General features: G+C 41.1%; 1 protein-coding gene across 2 annotated transcripts in view; it reads right to left on the bottom strand.

Annotated features, from left to right (window-relative positions):
• PRKCA (protein kinase C alpha) overlaps positions 1-18,370 on the bottom strand; it is a 199,571-nt gene extending 181,201 nt beyond the window's left edge. For both annotated transcript variants that reach the window (XM_087710223.1, XM_087710224.1), the window contains exons 1-2: positions 17,973-18,370; positions 3,271-3,302 (exon numbers count right to left, since the gene is read on the bottom strand). In XM_087710223.1, coding sequence (XP_087566349.1) covers positions 3,271-3,302; positions 17,973-18,145 — 205 coding nt within the window. In that variant the 5' untranslated portion in view covers positions 18,146-18,370. The remainder of the gene's footprint in view (positions 1-3,270; positions 3,303-17,972) is intronic.
• Positions 18,371-20,565: the final 2,195 nt, after the last annotated feature.

Genomic DNA, 20,565 nt, shown 5'->3' with positions numbered 1-20,565 from the left:
TAATTCATGCAAAAGTAGGTTGAAAATTAAGCATTAAAAAGTTGCACATAAGTGTAAGATTGACAGTTTGTTTGTATTTCACTTGTATATCACTGAAAGGGGCCAATCAATTGCCAAAGCAATTTAGTCAATTGCCAGTTGTATAATTAAATTAAGAATTCCCTTAACTGGTTATCCAAGTTCAGAATGTAGCACTACAGCTTCTAGCATCATTTTTCTACTTAATGGCCCTACAGATATCTTGAATTCCAAAGCTTCCTAAGAGAATCAGGGGATTTAAAAACCAACCTATCAAAAAAAACCATAAAACATCAGATTGTCAAAAACTGTTCCAGAAAGAGGCTGTGTTGCTGGAAGGAAAAATGGAAAATCTTGAGACAAGGGACACTATAAGATTCAAAATTAGAGCATTTATTGTCAATTGCTTCACAAGAATATAGCCTCAAATTGAGCACAGCTGTTGGCCAAATTGGCCTTAGACTTCTGCAAATTCTCCAACACACCTGACTGTCTCAGAAAAAAGTCCCAGCCCTAATTCAAATAAGTTAATGCAGAACTATTAGGAGCAGGCAAAGGAGCAAGTATAAAGACAATAAATCACTATAGTAGCTTGGCTTTGATGCTGGATGTTTGCTTATATTTTGCCAATAGCTTCCTGAAGCACAGACTCCAATGGAGTTGTTTCCTGTGTTTGAGATCAGATGCCTGGAGGGTATAAAGGCCATGTTTACAGATTCAATATTTATAATCCAAATATTCAAAGTGGCTGAAGACCATGACAATGAAGTAATGAATAAACGTGCCCAACCAGGGGCGGGCTGCTAGGGGTTCATAGGGGTTCGGGAGAAGGCCTCCAGAGCTTGGGGAGGCCATTTTCACCCTCCTGGAGGCTCAAGGAAAGTCTCTGGAATCCGGGGAGGGCAAAAACGCCCTGTCCCCCACCATGGCCATGCCCACCAAGCAACTGGGCAGAGAACCCCTTGCTAAAAATTTTGAAGCCCATCTCTGTGCCCAACTGCGTGCTTTCATTAGAAAGTTTGTGTGGAAGAATCTCCCTCTTGGAAATCATTTTACTTATTTGATTTATTAAATTTATATACCACGTTTCATTCAAAGTGCTCAAGAGGGATACTTGCATACACATACACATACATATCATTTTTTCTTACCACAATAACAACACTGAAGTGAGAAAGTGTAACTAGCTCAAAGAGAACCAATGAGTCAATAGCTGCAGAACATTAGCTCTCTAATGGATCGTGAATATCTGTACTCAGAACAAGGCGTAAAACCTAGAACTTGTATAGCACTTGAAATAAATTCATACCAATTCTGACAAACTGCTCCAAAGACATTTCTGTTGCTAAGCAAGACAGTTGTTAAATGAATTTTGCCCCATTTTACAATCTTTCTTTCCACAGTTGTTAAGTGAATCATTGTAGTTAAGTTAGCGATACAGCGTTAATAGGGAATCTGGCTTCCCTATTGACTTTGCTTGTCAGAAGGTCGCAAAAGGTCATCACATGACCTTGGGATACTGCAACCATCATAAATATGTGTCAGTTGCCATGCATCTGAATTTTGATCAACTGACCATGGGGATGCTACAATGGTTGTAAGTGTGAAAAATGGCCATAAGTCACTTTTTTCCAGCACTGTTGAAATTTCGAATAGTCACTAAATAAATTTTGATCACATGACCACATGCTGCAATGGTCGTAAGTGTGGAAAACTTATACATGACTCATAAGTCACTTTTTCAGTGCCTCTATAACTTTGAACAGTCACTAAATGAATGTTTTAAGACGAGGACTACCCATATCTCCTTCTCAGAGATGGTAATACGACCAGGAGGTTATTTAAGGCTGCAAAGGAACTATTTGAACTAGGAACGTTCCAGTTCTCACAAAGTGGCACCACATTTCTCTAACATTTAATACAAGGAAAACCATCTCCTTTGTTAGGGTGACAAGATTCAGCAATATATTGCTAGCTATCAGCTGTAAGAGGCTGTAATTTAATGCTCTTTTCCTTTTCAGTATCTCTTTAAAATCAGAGTTCAAATGTCCTGGCTCAAATTTCAAAACCGTTAAATATAGGTTTTTTGGCGTGGCAGTTATGACTCCAACAAGGGTTCATGCCAACAATGTTTATCTAGTCGATAATCAGATCAATCACAGGGCAAGGGTTTTTTAAAAAAATGACTTGTAGGTATCACGTAGCAATTTTCAGCTGTTACCATCAGCTGCTCTCTGACAGGGTGAAATTATCAGACTAAATGCTGCTTCATTCATCTAACTAATAACAAATGGTTTCCATGGTGAATCACTAACTTATACAATCAACATTCAATAACAATATTAAACCATAAACAGGAAGAATATTGCTTAGAGATATTAATAGTACATTAATGCTCCATAGCCATCTCAGGGAAAGGATACCCATGATAAAATTACAGGCATCAGGAAAGAGGCCAAGGCACATATTTCAAATTTCTAGATTTGATCCATAAAATCTCCAGGCAAGAGAAAATGAAGTAAGTCTTCTGTCCAAGTCCTTTGAGGGCTACTGAGGTCTGGCACAGATCAAACTGGGGTAGATGAATTTATAGTCTGATGTGTGGCAACACAGTTCATATATTCATATTCAAATCATATGCTTCACCTTTATTGAGTACGTTAAAGGACTTGTATTACTGTTAATAATGCAGTTTACAGAAACGGATTTCTCCTCCATCCCAAGATTTAAAAGACTTCGCTGCAAGCAACGAACGCTGCTTTGAAATAGAGTTTATTTTCTCTTTCACTATGTCACAAAATAAACAAACTGTATAAATCAATGGCCAAAGGTCCCGATGAATATAAAACTGATGCCGATTAATAACAGAGGGAAAAGGTAGAAGGGAGTATTAAAGGAAACCCAACAGAGAGTGAAACCACTTTTCAAAACACCCACACAGAGACAGCCTCTCCCGACAAGAGAAATGTTCTCTACCAAAATAAACCACAAAGATTCTTTTCATGAAAAATTAAAGAGTTCTCTATATGCAGATTACATGACATTTAATTTTAGGAAACTGCTGAAATGAACCTCTTTTGTGCATGATTCACAGTTCATGAGATAAATGATTAAACAATACACATCCTTTTAGATAATTTAATATCCTCCTTTTAACATGCTTAATTCCTTCTTGAGATATGGTTCATATATTACCTAGGTTTAATTATTAAAACAGAAATAGAAACCATTATAAAACCATTTGTATCTTACCTTGGCATTGAAACCCTTGTTTTCCAAACCCCCTGCAAGGAGAAGGAGAAAAAAAAGAAAAGACTTAGAAATATATTTTGATATTAAATTAATAACAATCTACAATATGTTTAAACTTATTGTCATAGCAAAATGAAGCTGTTAAGATCTCTTTTCAACTAAAAACAGGAATTTATTTTCAAATTCCTATATTCAGTTTTGAAGAAAATCTGTTAAGTATTGCACAATGATATAATATATCAATGTAGTGTGGAAACATTGTGATGTGCTACACTTAATATGAGAAATAATGCAAGCCGTCTTATATTTGATGCTGTATGTAATAGTAGCTTAACATTTATTCTACTAACATTTACTAACATTATCACTACTAAAATTCTGCCACAGGAGAAAATATATTTAAAAATGGGCTACAAGTTATTCAAATGAAATCCATGTTTCCTTGGAAGGCACTTCTTGATTAAAAAAAAAAACCAAGTAATATTATTTTGACAATGTAATGATTCATATCACTCTGTTAGGATTCCTTTTGATGATATGATAATTAATGATTAAACTATCTTTGCAGCTTTTAAAGTCCAAAGTACAGCACTGTCATATTTGGCTATTGAATGATAATGTGTCTCATTCAGACTCTGATAAGTCCTTCGGGATTGGGCGGCATATAAATATATTTAACAAAATAAATAAAATAAAATAAAATAAATAAATAAATAACGTGGCATTCTCTAGATAAATTAGACTCCAATCCCCATAGGATCTGATCCTTGTTCAGAATTAGAGAGGCTATAGGACCTCTAAAGTGACTTCTGGTTTGTCTGTAGGTCCATTTTTCGCTCTCCGGGGCCTTCAGGAAAGATCCTGAGGCCTCCGGAAGACATCGGGGGAGGCAGGGGGCTGTTTTCACCATCCCCAGGCTCCTAGGAAGCTTCTGGAGTCTGGGGAGGGCAAAAAATCTGTGCTCAAAGCAGAGGGGGGTGTCGCTGGTCACGCACATAGCATTATGGATGTGGCATGCCTGCGCACGACCCCCCTGTGCTCCCCGTTTTTGATACAGGAGCCAGAAAAGGTTTGCCATCACTGCTATAGGTCAATATATATTGAAGATAGTAGACAGCTTTTCTATGGAAGCTGAATATGAGATCCCTAAGCCAAGATATTCAATTATTGGCAGTTTTCCTATAATCGTATCCATCTTCCCTCCTCAGGGAGACATTATTTTTCATACCACACCTTCTATTCTTTATATTCAAAAATACAAAAAGCACTCTTGTAGACACTAACATATGATTAGCAGTTGCCTTTGTAAGAATTTGCCATATCATGCATTATTAAGTGGTATGTGCCGTATCACTTATTACTAAAAGAATTATAATCTGAGGTACACACACATACAGAAGCCACCAGTCATTTATTGGGTCATCGTTTCAGAGATGTTTCCTTACTAAACAGAGCAGCAGAATGACTTCCTACCAGCTTCCTCACTGACTGTGTTTGTGGGAAGCTGGTAGGGAGCATCAGAAATGACTCCTCCTTGACTGACCCACGGAACTGCCTGCCATTTTGCTGGGAAGAAGGGGACAAAGAGAGTCATGGACCATAGGGAAAATTGTACCCCACTCCTCATCCTGATATGTCCACAAGAGCACCCTCCCTCAGGGGGGAGGAGGATTCACTCACCCACTACCAGTGACCCACAGCTAGATCTATCTTGCCAGCAGGCATCCAAGTCCCTCCTTCATCCTTCCCTCGCTACCCACTGCCATTAAGAGATTTCAAATTTTAGTCTCAGTTTCAAAGCCACTCACCTGTCAAACCTAGCCTCCATTCAATTGGATGCAATGGTCAGAGGGAGGCAGGAAAGAGGGTAAAGGTATGGCCCTCCCATCTTCCCTTGAGCCACCCAACTGATAGATTTTCTGGGAAGTGTAATTGGAAGGTGTGGTGATGCTGAAGCCACTACAACTTCCATGAATTTCATTCTCACAGGAATTATGGATCCCAGAATTCTATATTTCAGTTTAATTAAAAGTAACCATTGGGTTCAATAATTGCTGCTCTACACCTTCCAATTTATTATGGGCAAACGTATGTGCATGACATATGGTGACATTTGTCATGACACATGACATATACTTCCATAATTCTGTAAAACACCCAAAGTCATTGATGTATGAGCAATCTCATAAAATAACTAAAGCACATAAATGTTGTCCTTAACCTGTCTCAAAAATAATACTACTTGATAGCTCAATGATCATTATAAATATCTGAGGTGTATGCTTCATAATTACTTAAGAGTCACTCTATGCCCAAACCTACTTCTCTAGTAGAGAAACTCTTTATCTTCTGGAACCAAAATGTATTAAACTTAGAACTTTTTATAACCACAGGCTATCAGATTCTGGGTTACTGCCTCTCATTGGACCACATAAAATATATGGATATACTATATATCCACATGATCAGAAATGATTGTTCAGTCTCTTCTTAAAAACATCCAGTGATGAAGCACCCACAATTTCTGAAGGCAAGCCATTCCACTGGTTAATTGTCCTCACTGTTAGGAAGTTTCTCCTTAATTCCAGATTGCTTCTCTCTCTCTGATTAGTTTCCAATTATTATTTGTGGTTATATATGGTGGCACACTGAAAAACTGCCCTATATCAATTCCGAGGTTCAATTCCTGGGCCTCTTTCTCCTGTCTTTTTAAGTCAACATTGGCTTTCATTTTTTTTAGTCTAAGAGTTCTCTGGAGCCTATCCCTTGACTTCCACATTTCTATCTATGGCCTGAAAACCAGGTTTCCCTACAGAAACTTTCATGAAAATAAAGAGATGAGAAGTGACAGCCGCTTTCAACAGCTTCAGATGGAAAAGGGCAATATCGCCATTCACAGGCTGCTCTAAATGATTTCCCAACCTTCAAAAATGGAATTTCATATCTTATAAAAGATGTAAGGATCATGCATAGTGAAGGTTATTATTGTGTTTATGATACCAAATTATTGGATGTATAGTAACATGTTCTGAACTATCTGTTTATCAAGATCTAGGACCATAGTCTCAAAATAGGCTTGCACTTTAATGAAAGAGGAGAAAAATTCTAACAACTGGTAATAATTTCGTCCTTGACTGAGAGGAAATATATATAGCTGACAACTTCAATTGGCTTGAATAAGCAATGAAACTATAAACACCCAAATGATGAAATACTGTTGGAAAAATGGCTCTGTAAGGCTTAAACAAGTTCTTTAAGTACAGAAAAATGTCCTTGTGTACCAAGATCTGATTTGTTCAGACCATGATATTTTCAAGAACATAATATGGGTGTGCAAGTTAGACAGTAAAGGCTCAAGATGGGGGGGGGGGACCCACATGCCTTTGAGTAATAAACCTGGCAAAGGATACTGCAGATATTGGGGGTTGCCAGATAAACTAATCAGTCAATATTGAGGAAATCAAAGCTAAACTTTCCACAAAACCTCGAATGACAAGACCAGACGTCATGCTACAGACACTTCAGGCAAAGAGACAGATAATTAGAGAGAGAGAAAATCTCATGCTTAGTCGGGTAGAAAGAAAATACGAAAGACAGTCAGGGTGAAGGGTTGGTACAATAAAAGTGGCCCCTGGTGCCATCCTAGCAAGGATCAGCCATCTAGAACTGAGCACAGTTCAGGGCAACTATTCACTGGGTCACGATGAATTGACATTGACTTGACAGCAACTAACAACATACGGGTCATGGGAGAGAGAAAAGGTCCCAGTGGAAGAGCAATCCTGTGTCCAAGTAAAACAACTGCAATCCCACTGAGATATTTAACAGTTAAATCCAGCTGCAAGGAAGAATTTTTCAGAGACCACAGAATGGTAAACAATTATGTTTCCACAGTAAGGTGGAGATTTCATATGCACAAGAGGCTTCTGTCGGCGTTATTTCTGTGAGCAAACTGTAGGAGTTTAAATGTAGATTATCAGTGTCTATTAATGTTACCAGTAACTAGGACCACAAATTTTTGACTTTAATATTCTTTTGGGCCGCTCCCCCCCCAAAAAATCCTTACTTCTGCAAATGTTAGCCAGCTCTGAAGGTGCAGACAATAATGCTACAAAAATATCTTTACTGGTGGTGTTAAAAACAGCTGTTAGCCCCTTACCACAGGGTCGTACTTAAGCTTTTAATAATAAAACATGATTTCTACCCACTGCCTCAATGCAGCAGACTTAAATTTTAAAAAATAATAATTTGTGCTTATTGATTACCATTTCTATAATGTGCCTATTTTGAATACAGATAATTCAAACAAATAAAAAATATTCATTGAATATATATTTAAAAATAAATTTAAAAATATTCAACATGTAAGAATTACCCAGAAAAAATTGCCAGCATAACCTATTAAAATCACAGATGCTCTTCTTTTATTCCAATAACAACATATTTGATAAATACAGTTAGTCCTCAATTTACAACCACAATTAAGCCCAAAATTTCTGTTGCTAAGCAAGATAGTTGTAAAATGAAATCTGCCCCGTTTTACAACCTTTCTTGCCACAGTTAAGTGAACCCCTGCAGTTGTTAGGTTAGTAACACGGTTGTTAAGTGAATACGGCTTCCCCATGGACTTTGTTTGTCAGGTCACAAAAAAGGATCACATGACCCTGGGACACTGCAACCGTCATAAATATGAACCATAAATATGAACCAAGCATCTGAATTTTGATCATGTGACCATGGGGATGCTGCAATGATTGTTAACTATGAAAAACAGTTGTAAGTCATTTTTTCAGTGCCGTTGTAAGTTCAAATGGTCACTAAATGAATGGTTGTAAGTTGAGGACAACCTGTACTACTGATTAACTGAAACATACTGTTTACATAATGATTGCTAAGATAAATCCATGATAAATTGTTGTAATTAAATGTCTTCTCAGATAAGATTTTCTAATTCAATGGGCAGATATTTTTCTCCTATAAACCATAAAAAGCTTTGAAGAATATACTGTATACATATCTATATCCTTCACTGGTAGCACAGAAACACAAGTCAAAGAGAGGGAAATAAGGACTAAAGCAACCTGCTTCAAAACCATGAACTCATCAATTTTGAGCTCAGCATATTTTCTGATTCTGTCTCTCTGTCTCCCCATTTAACCTATTTGATCTAAGAAGAGAGGCAGAGCTAATATAAGTACCACTTTGAGCTTGTGAAGTAAAGGTGGAGTACTAATTTAGCAATATATAAATCGTGTTGTACAAGAACAATTTCCCCATAATGTAACATCAAAGTACTGTAGCTTTTAAAATGCATTAATTATCCGTCTGTACTTGACCATACAGTCAATGGATAATCTAACTTCTACAGAACCCTTTCCTTTCTTTTCTGTTCCCAGTTCTCAAATAACTGGCCATTTTTCTCCTTTGTGACTTTTTTTTAAAAAAAAATCAATGTGTATAAAATAGGGACACTTTTCCATTTTTCCTATTTTCTTTATCATTAGTTTCTTTCCACTACCCATACAGAGTATTTTCAACAAGTATACAGAGGAGAAAAAAGTACATAGCCAATAATAGAGCAGCCTCTTCTTTCTTTGAAACTGTTGTATTTAGTAGTGTCACTCTCAGTGGTTCTTGTAAGCTTTCCCCTAAGGAACAGATTCTACCTTAGTTCCGGATGTTCAGACACTCAGCCCAGGATATTTTGTATTCTGATTCTACTAGACAACACAGTTACAATTCTCTAGGATACAAAGTTGTAACTGTGTATCATTTATAATGCACTAGTTTTCCTTGAATGTACTGTTCATATGAGAAAATCCTATCTACTCCTGTTTTTATCATCTTGATAGATGATAGATAGATAGATAGATAGATAGATAGATAGATAGATAGATAGATAGATAGATAGATAGATAGATAGATAGATAGATATAGATATAGATATAGATATAGATATAGATATAGATATAGATATACAGTGTGTGTGTATGTAGATAGATAGATAGATAGATAGATAGATAGATAGATAGATAGATAGATAGATAGATAGATAGATAGATAGATAGATAGATTCCAATTCATTCAGATCGAAGTACTTGGCTTTGAAGGGAACAACAAACTAGACAATCAGATTTTAGTTTAATGTCTTAGCAAACCCTGCCTATATTTACTATTCAACATGTTATGTGAAATCAGAAAATTTGGATAATTACATAAACCATAGTTAAACCAGGTTTTCTGAGGGACTGTCTCTTGCCAGTCACATTTACCTGACCCACCAGAGCAGAGAGGCAAGGAATGTTGGTGGTCCCATCCTCTAGGGAGATATACCTGGTGGGACCCAGAAAGAGGCCCTTCTCCGTGGTGGCTCCCTCTTTCTGGAACATCATTCCCCCAATATTAGAATTCCCACCCCATTCTAACACACTTCCAGAAGGCACTGAAGACCTGGTTCTGCCAAGAGGCCAAGGTAATGCAGAGTGGGATGGAGCCTATTGGATGGCTCGTGTGATGTGTTGTCATTGGGGTGGGAGTTATTTTATTATCTATCATTCTGTCTTTTATTAGTTTTATTGTTGTTATATGATGTTTTTATATTCTTGTAAGCTGCCTTGATGTGTGAATATAAATCTCCTAAGTAAGTAAGTAAGTAAGTAAGTAAGTAAGTAAGTAAGTAAGTAAGTAAGTAAATAAACCATGATTAAGCATGCAAAAACAGCTATTTTTTGGATGCTCACACAGACTACAACACGAACCACTTTGTTCTCTATTACTATTTCCTAAATTAAAAATGTCTCCAAAGAACGTGGCACGACATAACCGCGATGTCAAAAGCGCGCCCACAACAGCGCGCCGACAACAGCGCGCCGACAGAAGCGCGATTTAACTTAAGGTAAGGTTTAGGGTTAGGTTTAGGGTTAGGGTTAGGTTTAGGGTTAGGTTTAGGGTAGGTTTAGGGTTAGGTTTAGGGTTAGGTTTAGGGTTATTTTTAGGGTTATGTTACAGCGCGCTTCTGTCGGCGCACTGTTGTCGGCGCGCTGTTGTCGTGCTGTTTTGACGGTGCGGTTTTGTCACCGCGCTTTAGTCACACGCGCTTTAGTCTACCGCGGTTTTGTGGTGGAACCTCCAAAGAAACCATTCAAAGAGTACCACTATCTTCAATGCAAGGTGCCTTCAGTTAGTTTAAGCAAGACTACATCCTGGAAACTCTACTTTTCAATCATCTTGCAATGCTTGTGTATTGAACCCGCCCTTAGATAAACAAACCACCACATTGCAAGTACTGTAAAAGCAAGATGATTTGAATGTAAATTGTTAGTGACACCTGAATACTTAGTCATGTTTTGCTAGCAAGATGAACATAAAGGAGAAGTATGCTGGGCCACTTACATGATTGAATCTGGACTAAATTTCACACCCTAAAAAACCATATAGAGTACTATACAAGGTGCATCACTGCTTTGGGTGGCTATTAGTTAAACTAATTTAGTCAGGATCAGGGTGGGTTGCTGCCAGCATTGTTGCTGGTTCACTGCGTGTGTGCGCGCATTGAGTGTAAATTGTTCTGCGCATACGCAGAACATGAAAAAATGTTTAAAAATCAAGCTGGAAATGGCAGCAGCAACTGGGAAACCAGTTCGGGGGCATGGGCAGCCTGTTGTCCCTACGGGTTTGGTGACCCAGTCCCAATTTCCACTACTGGTTCACCCAAACTGGTGCGAACTGGTAGCAACCTACCTCTGGTCTGGATGCAATCCAGGTTAAGCAATTAAAATACAACAATCTATATGAACATGTTTAACCGCATAGTTTACCTAGTTTACATGATAAAAGTTTGGGATTTAACCAATAAATAATATTTTCTAACTTCCCAGTAGAATTTACTATCTAGTTTAAAATTTGCTATGTGTAGAATTTTGTCTCACTTGTACTCTAAGATCATAATAAACCTTAAGAATTCCTTCTCCCCCATACATATGTATAATACTGAATATGTATGTAAAATACTGAAAGTATTTTAAGTCCTCCTTCCATCAAAAGTGAGGGCAGTAACAAAACCCTCTACTGACTTCATTAATAAATACAAAAAAGGTCACACTGCTTGTTTGGCAATTGCCAAATCATTTGACTTCAAGAAAAACCCAGTTATATACATTTCACAATGAATTTGATGAAGGTCCTAAATATATCACACATTGATTTCCCCATAATAAGCAGTGTACATGTGTATGTACATAGACATAACCCTCCAGGGAATTTCAGGAGTGAAAAGCCACCCTGTAGGAAAGCAATAGCAAAGTAATCTGAACTGTTGCCAAAAACCCCTACATGCATTCATGTACTTATCAGAAGTTGAGTTAATCTCAACTCAAGGAGGAGAGAGAGAAAACAACTAGACAGAGAGAAAATGCAGCAGGAACACACACACACTTCACATTGAGGTTTGACATACAATGCATCAAGAAACAGCATGTGGGGGCCCAACATTTAAGGAGCCATTTCATCTGAATTAGACTAGCTCACCCACTCATTTCAGCCGGACAGCCTACCTATATCCCACCTACCAAATAACTTCAGTTGGTGGGGGGTGTTCCAAGAGCGGAGCCTTCTCTATTGAGCTGTGGTGGTGCACTACTGCATTCTAACCACTGCTCACTCCAAGAATTTGATCCTGACCAACTCAAGGTTCACTCAGCCTTTCATCTTTCCGAGGTTGGTAAAATGAGGACCCAAATTGTTGGGGGCAATATGCTGACTCTGTGTAAACTGCTTAGAGTGGTTCCCCTCGCACATATGTGCTGGTCGTTCTGGACTCTAGGGGGCGGTGCTTATCTCAGTTTCAAAGCTGAAAAGCCAGCGCTGTCAAAGACATTCTCCATGGTCATTTGGCTGGCTGACTAAACAACAAAGGTGTACGGAAAGCTGTTACCTTCCTACCAAAGGCAGGGGTTTTCTACTTGCATTTTTACATGCTTTCAAACTCCTAGGTTGGCAGGAGCTCACTCTGTTACGCAGCGCTAGGGATTCGAACCGCTGAACTGCCGACCTTCTGACCAACAAGCTCAGCTTCTTAGCCACTGAGCCACCACGTCCCTTTAGAGTAGGCTATGAAGTGGTATATAAGTCTAAGTGCTGTTGCTACTTTGGCCCCCACCCTTTGGAATATTCTCCCACTGGAGATGAAATCTATCCCCACACACCTGGTCTTTCAAAAGACCCTGAAAATTTTGCTCTGCCACCTGGCCTGGGGCCCTGACAGGGGCTTCTTACATTGGGGAGGACTGATGGAGAAGATCCCCAACATCATCTTGGTTTTTTAGCTTTACTATTTAACTCTTGTAATTTTAATTGCTTTATTTATTTTTTCTTATATTGTAAACTTCTCAGAGTTGCTCTATCAGTAAGATAGGTGGCATATACATTTAATAAATAAATAAAATAAAATCTTCACTATCCTAGGCCCCAGCACGCACACAGACACACACGATCAGAGGCATCTTCCCACGCTCTTCTTTTAACATGAAATATGCTATCTGTCAGCAATGCCCCTCTGGATTCTATGTAGGTCAAATGGACAAAAAAAAAGTTTGCAGAAAAAAATTAAGGGACAAAACTTTGACATGAGGATTAAAACAAGGACAGCATAAAATCAGATCATTTTCATTTTCCAGGGCATGCCAGCGCAGGACACACAATGTATTTTTAACAGATGGTAATTGTGAATTGGTAAAATACTTGTAATCTTTCTGACATATAACCTGCATTTGCATAACTACTCTGTCTTCTCCTTTCTTCCCCCCAGCCTCACTCTAAATTAACTCCGACATCTGTCTAGACACTCTATGCTTCTTTTAAGCTTATGAGTTTTCATAAAATATCTTAGTAAGAAAAGGTGCTATGAAACTCCTCTTGATTTCTTTCCACCCAGACTAACACAGGTCTTCTCCTACAATGGCTATTAAGACTATGGGAAACCTGTGGCATCTCTGCTCAGTATACATAGCCAAACAAATTAGGAAACCTCTATATATAGTCTGTTTAGTGTAACTATCTTAATAGGATTCCTGGCTTCCTGTTCTCAAAAGAAGCAAGACAGAACAGTTTTCAGATTCTGGCTTCTTTAAGAGCAACAAATCATGAATAGAAATCGGATTTATGTAAGTGCTCTCCTTAGCCTAAAAAGCCTAGCAAAAGTGATTGGTACCCCATGTGTCACCAGTTTTGTGCAAGGGTAATAAACCATAATTAAAATTAAGAAACCTTAATTCTGTTGTTAAATACAGAATGCTCAGTTATTAACTTATACTTACATCAAAAAGAAATTAACCCTTAGTTTCATTATTAGAATATGAAGACCTAACCCCCAATAACTATTAATTAGTTAAGAACTCTGTAAATGAACATGATGAAGAGTAAAAGCCAAATGACAGCTGATAAATTAGATGCAAACTATGTATGAACTAATAAATCTGCTATTTTTCTCTTTGTTTAAAAACAGAGTTGAAGGACTTGGAATTTAATTGAAACGGGGGCATTTTTCCACCATGTCATTTTTACTAGTTATCAACACACGGAGTGTGCAAATTGGTTTTCCAAGGAAATACAGATGCTGCATTTTTGCCCTTTCACTAAAAATACAAGCCTGCTGGTTTCAAGTAACTTCTGGGGTGGAAGTGAGAGGGATTTTAACATTACCCCAACATGTTTACTGTTCTGATCCAATTCACAAATCCTCACTGCTATGTTTAAGTAAAAAAAAAAGATTATTGGTAATGCTTTTAGACTGAGCCTTATTAGAACAAGAAAATGAGATAGTAAGTCATGTTGCATGCCCCTTAAATTCAGTAAAGTGATTATATACTTTGATTTTTCTACACTTAGGTTAAGATGTGAATCCATCAAGAAACATATATAATTCTTACAATGAAAACACAGTTTGAAACTATGGAGACTACTAGTCATAAGCTCTAGTTTATTACAAATCTCAAATGGCATTTTATTATAAATCTCATTGTCATTATTATAAATCTCAACTGTCATGTAAAAATTATTTATTTCTATCCTGCCTTTATTATTTGTACAAATAACACAAAGTGGTGAATATATCAAACACTCCTTCCTCCTCCTATTGTCCCCATAAAAACAACCCTATGAAACAGGTTGGGCTGAGGGAGAATGGCTGGCTCAAAATTACCAGTCTGGTTTTCATTCTAGGACAGGACTAGAACTCACAGTCTCCCAGTTTTTAGCCTGGTGCTTTAACCACCAGATCAAACTGTAATGGCTTATTCATGACTTTATGGTTTATTCCTGGATTTTTTTGGGGGAGAGGGAACCAATTCTGGGTTCTGACAAAAGACACTGAGGAAAAATTAAATAGAAACTAACTCAATGAGCTATGATTGCTTTGCTAATTTTGCTGATTGAACAGTCCATGGTTAAAAAACTCAAGACGTAATATTATGTGCAATTACACACTACCAAATATATCTAGGTGTAATCAATAAATGCATGAAATGAGACATAATGGGTAGAATCATACATGTTGTATTTAGTTAGTTTGAAGCTCAATATGTTTGTTTTTATTTATTTACATTCCATCCCTACATTCCAGGGGGATTCAAGGAAACGTATGAGTGTGGATCTCCCCTAATGTTTTGGATATAACAACTATCCTAGGGTTAGGGTTAGTTATAGTGGTGCAATTGTGCTGATTGAACAACCGGTTCGGTGATTGTGTGCTTCATGCATGCATGCATGCTTTTCACACGCACAGGCCTGACATGCGCTCTGAATGCATGCAGAGTTTTAACTAAACTTACTTTCCACGTTACTTCTGGAGAGTAACACAGCTGAAGCGCGGCAATCTGCTCTGCCACACGAATCAGCTGAGAGGATATAAGTAAGTAAAGTGCAGGGGCAGGCAGGCAGGCCCATCGGATCATCAGAGTGAACCGGTTCTCTCCCCAGCTGATCGTCAGAGTTACCAGTTCGCCCGAATCAGTCCAAAGAGGCTGAATCCCACCCCTGGTTACTTGGACAGAGTCTGGTGGTCCAAGCATTACCTTGCAAGTTCTATGACAAAGACTTGAATGTGAACTGTATGTTATGCCAATACTGTAGCTAGTGAGAACTGAAAGCTTTTCATTAAAGAGCAATGCAGATCAGAAAGAAGAAGAGGAAAGAAAGTCTCTAAAGGCCAATAATAAAACAGATGAATGGGCTAGCTAGACAATCAATACAGAATTCAAGTAGAGCATGAACGAGCTCCAGAATTTCGGGGGGGGGGGAAATAATCTCTTTTACAAAACAACAGCTGGAAGTCTCACTAGCCAGTACACAGTAGTTTGTAAGTTTTGTATAAATAAGTTCTCCTTTACACAAACAAGCAATCACATTCATGTCTAGCCCATGGTTAGCTCATGATGCAGTGTTCTGCCCATCACACTATGTAAAGTAAACTGTGGATTAATCTGTAGGAAGCATTCCATGTGGATGTGGCCTGAAAGGCTATGCCAGGCAGAAGTGTTTTCCCAAAACAGGGTGGCGGGCTCTAAGGAAGAAACTGCTAGGAAAAATACTTAAGGGGGTGGGTTTTTTTTTTTTTTTTGCAAGGTTCTCATTTCCATGTTCACACTGTATTTCAGAAAGTAATGGTATCCTGAATTTGAATATCTGCTATTATTCATAGAACACATATATAATGGTATATAGAGGTATTATTACCTCTATCTTTTTTTCAGCCTAGATTAACCTTTTGGACATATTAGTATAATCCCTATGTTGGAAGAAAAAATTAATTAGTATCAGTTTCTGGTGTGATGTCAGGGACTCAATAAAATGTTCTTATCAATTTAGGAAGCTGCTGAACAGTTGTTACCAATCAGTATTCCATACCAGGAAGGGGCAGATAAAGGGAATAATGCTTATCAACCACTTATGAAATGAACTCAGTTCAATGGATGAACAAGATAATCATGGGCAATGGAGGACAAAGTATTTTTTAAGAATAGAGAGCAGATGTCAGTTTCTTCATCTTAGTATGTCATCCAGTACATGAAGAGAAGCAAGATCAGGAACCTACAAGATGCAGAAATGTATCTTTTTTATATCTGTCTTCTCCTGTCAAGGGATGCAGAGAGGTGTGTAGTTCAGCAATATATTAAGGGCTCCAGGTTTCCCATTTCTTCTAAAGAAAGGAGGTGTTACATAGAAGGGAGGAGCCCAATCATGTTTCTTAATCTTGGCAGTACAAGATGTGTGGACTTTAAATTGCCAAGATTGAGAAACACTGACTTAAAGGCTAATAAGTCAACGCAACATACACACATCTGCTTTGGAAGGCACATGCTAGGTCATGCACATTACCAGGCCAGCAAAGCAGCAAGTGGGACTATAGACACAACAGCTTCTTCCCTGGGATATATTGTAGTTGGCATCCATCCATTCATTCATCCCTCTCTCATCTCTTATCATTTGTCTATCTGTTTATCTATCTGTTTGTCTGTCTATCTCTCTCATCTCTATCATTTGTCCGTCTATTTGTCTGTCTGTCTGTCTGTCTATGTATGTATATATGTATGTATATATGTATGTATATATGTATGTATGTCTACCTAATCTCTATCATATATCTGTCTGTCTGTCTGTCTGTCTGTCTGTCTCTCCGTCTATCTTGGGGAAGCCCAAACTGGCAATTGGCAACAAATGTTAGGAAGGTGCTCTCTTTCAAGGGTTATTACACAAAGATCCCTTTCTTAGAAGGAAGAGAGAAAATGTTTTTTTACAGGAGAAAAAAAAGAGTCAATTTGTGCTGATAAAGGTTATGCAAAGGATCGACCTGCATTTGTGTGTATCTGTAATGCCGAAGTGGTTCACAAATAAGCTTCATTTTATGATGTGGTCAGTGGGAGTGGCAGAGTTGACACAGAAGGAAGATTTCAATGCAGGAAGTGAGAACGGTGAAATATTGTTTAATTATCTCTCCAGAGCAACCAGGCAACAAGGATGCCTTTCTGGCAAGCTGGAAGAGCGCCCAAAAGCTTTCTCAATGGAAGTAAGAGATGAATATCTATCCCCACAGGTATGAAAGCAATGATGTGCTGGCAGATTCCCTCACGCAAAACACACACACACCTACTCATAAAGTGCTTTCCCCGAACTGTTGTCCTCCAGACGCGGTGCGAGGCATCGCCCCCCATCGTTTCCAAAGGAGGAACCTATATTGGCGCCCGATACATCTTGGAAGGTACCAGATTGGGGAAAACTGCCAAAGTTGTGACAAGCTCAGAAAAGAAGAGAGCGGAGAGGAGCAGCCGCTCTCTCACTCACTGGCTGGCTCTCGGGGGTCGCCTCTCGGGGGACTTAACTCCCCGAGGGAAATCCTTTGCTCCCAGTTGGAAGGACCGACCGCGGGCTCTTCTCTTCCTGCACCCGGACAGTTGATCCCGGGGGAAATCTGCGGAGGAATTAAAGGGAGAAGAACGGGGGGCAGAGGCAGCTCGGGTGAGGAGGCGCGAAGAGTGGGGCTGCCTTTCGGGAGGTGGGGAAGGCTAGCGGGGGGGGGGAGCCAGATGAAGCCGGAGGAAGGAGAGACCGAGGAGAGGTGGCGCCGGCACCGCGGAGGGGAAGGGGTTTGCACCGGAGGTGGGGAGAGGAGCAGGCGGTCGGCGGAGATGGGAATCGGCGGCTCTCCTTACCAGATGAAGTCCGTGCAGTGGCTGCAGAAGGTGGGCTGCTTGAAGAACCGCGCGGTGAATTTGTGGTCCCTCACTTCGTGCACGTTTTTCTGCCGGAGGGCTCCTTTCCGGGCGAACCGCCGAGCAACGTCGGGACCCGAACCGGGTTCGGAGGGTGGGAAGACGTCGGCCATGGCAGGCGCGCGCGCGCCCCCTCCTCCTTCGCCGTCCCCGAGCGAGCCTCCCTTTTTTTCCTCGCTCCTTCCTGCTCTGCCTCCGACTTCGCCCTCTCAAGCCAGGAAGCCGCTTTCCAGCCACCGGCTCTGCCACCGGCTCTGCCCCCGTCCGGCAGCCACGTCCGACACTTCTGGCAGCTGTGTGGATGGGCGCTGCCTCCTGCCCGCTTTGGGCTCCTCCTGACGTCTGAGCCACGCGCGGCAGGGAGGCGGGAGGAGGATCCCACAGCCCCGGGCCAGACCCGACGGCTCCGCCCGCCCGTCCGCCCGCCCGCCCTCCTACTAGCGCGCTCCTGGGCCCCCTGCCGCGGGAAGGAGGAAGAGCGCGAGCCGGGGAAGCCCGTCTCTCAGGGCAACAGGCGGGCCGGCCGGCAGACCCACGCTCCCCCTCTGCGGGAGGGGGAGGTCCCCGAATAGGCGTCCGCGGTGCTCCCAGCCCCGCAGAAGGGCCGCGGGCATCACCTGTGGCATTCGATGCGCGGGAAAACCCGCCCCGCCCCCCCGCCGCCGTCAATCAAAAGCCCGGACTCGCTGGAGGTTCGCCACCGGCGAGAGAGAGGAGGGCGGCCGACACACGCAACAGATACTTTTTGCCACATGCGCACAAAACGCACCGCCGAGGCCTTGAAAATGCTCAGAATGCGCGCACGGAGAAGTTACCCGCGCGGAACCGGAGTCAGCTCAGCCCGGCTGCTCGATCCCTTTCTTCAAGGGAGGCCGCTCATCCTTCACGGCTGGGTGATTAGCAGCGCCCAGGGGTGAGGGAGTTTGGGGACTAAAATAGAGAGAGGCTCGGCGTTGCTTGCAAGTCAATTTAGGCTCCTGGCAGTTTGGAGCAGGCTGAGGTGGCTTCCTTCTTCCAACCCGTTGTGCCCTGTGGGGTTCAGATGGTTGCCAGCCAGCCTGTGGGGGCACCCGGGCTGCAGAAGGCCTGCTGTGGACCTGAGGAGGTTTCCTTTGCCAGGAAGTCACCTGTAGCCAGAGCACAAGTGGAAGCCTGCAGGCTGTCCTCCTTACTCATGCAGCCAGAATGTAGCAAACCCACTTGTGCCACCCGGTGCCAATAACACCCAAAAGTTTGAAAGCTTTTTCTCACACCCACAGCAAACAGGTTACCCAATGTAACCTCTCCCGGTTGTAAACAGCTCTACCTCAACCTGTTGCTCACTCCAGAGTTCTTTCCCTTCTGTTGCCTCACAGCTCTGGTAGGCAGCTTTCGACTTACAGCCATTTGTTTAATGATTGAAGTTACAACCGCAAGGCAGAAAGCGACTTATGACCGTTTTCACGCTTGCAACCATTGTAGCATCCTCGTGGTCAGAATTTGGGCAACTGGCATGCACAGGTAGTCCTCGACTTACAGCCATTCATTTAGTGACCGTTCAAAGTTACAACAGCACTGAAAAAAGTGACTTGTGATCATTTTTCAGACTTGTGACCTTTGCAGCATCTCCATGGTCATGTGATCAAAATGCAGACACTTGGCATCTGGCTCATACTTACGACCGTTGCTGTGTCACAAGGTCACATGAACACCTTTTGCAAACTTCTGACAAGCAAAGTCAAAAAGGAAGCCAGATTCACTTAATGCTGTATCACTAACTTAACTGCAGTGATTCACTTAACAACTGTGGCAAGAAAGGTTGTAATATGGGGCAAAATTCATTTAACAATTGTCTTGCTTAGCAAAAGAAATGTTGAATATTGATTTTATTTATATGCTGCCCTTTTCCCCCGAAGGGGACTCAGGGCGGCTCACAACTCAACCAGGGAAGGGGGATACAAACAAAAAATTAAAAACAACACAAAACAATACATAATTAAAAACACACAGCAGTCATACCATTCGAGATGGGGGCAACAGTTATTTAGCCCCAGGCCTGTCGGAACAGCCAGGTTTTAAGGGCTTTGCGGAAGGCCTGGAGGGTGGTGAGGGTTCGAATCTCCACGGGGAGCTCGTTCCAGAGGGTTGGAGCAACCACAGAGAAGGCTCTCCTCCGAGTAGTCGCCAGTCAACACTGGCCGGCAGATGGAATTCGGAGGAGGCCTAATCTGTGGGATCTAATCGGTCTAGTGGAGGTAATTGGCAGCAGGCGGTCTCTCAAGTACCCAGGTCCAATACCATGAAGGGCTTTATAAGTGACGACTAGTGCCTTGAAGTGTATCCGGAGACCAATAGGCAGCCAGTGCAGCTCGTGGAGGATAGGTGTTACGTGGGTGAACCGAGGCGCACCCACGATCGCTCGCGCGGCTGCATTCTGGACAAGCTGAAGTCGCCGAATGCTCTTCAAGGGCTGCCCCATGTAGAGCACGTTGCAGTAGTCCAGTCTAGAGGTCACAAGGGCGCGAGTGACTGTTGTGAGGGCCTCCCGGTTCAG

This window comes from Thamnophis sirtalis, unplaced genomic scaffold (assembly GCF_051295495.1).
Source record: "Thamnophis sirtalis isolate CommonGarterSnake01/CBP01778 unplaced genomic scaffold, rThaSir2_p1.2 scaffold_3, whole genome shotgun sequence".
In the NCBI taxonomy this organism is placed as follows: domain Eukaryota; kingdom Metazoa; phylum Chordata; class Lepidosauria; order Squamata; family Natricidae; genus Thamnophis; species Thamnophis sirtalis.
Note: the sequence above shows the minus strand (reverse complement) of the source record. Positions and strands in the feature narration are given on the sequence as shown.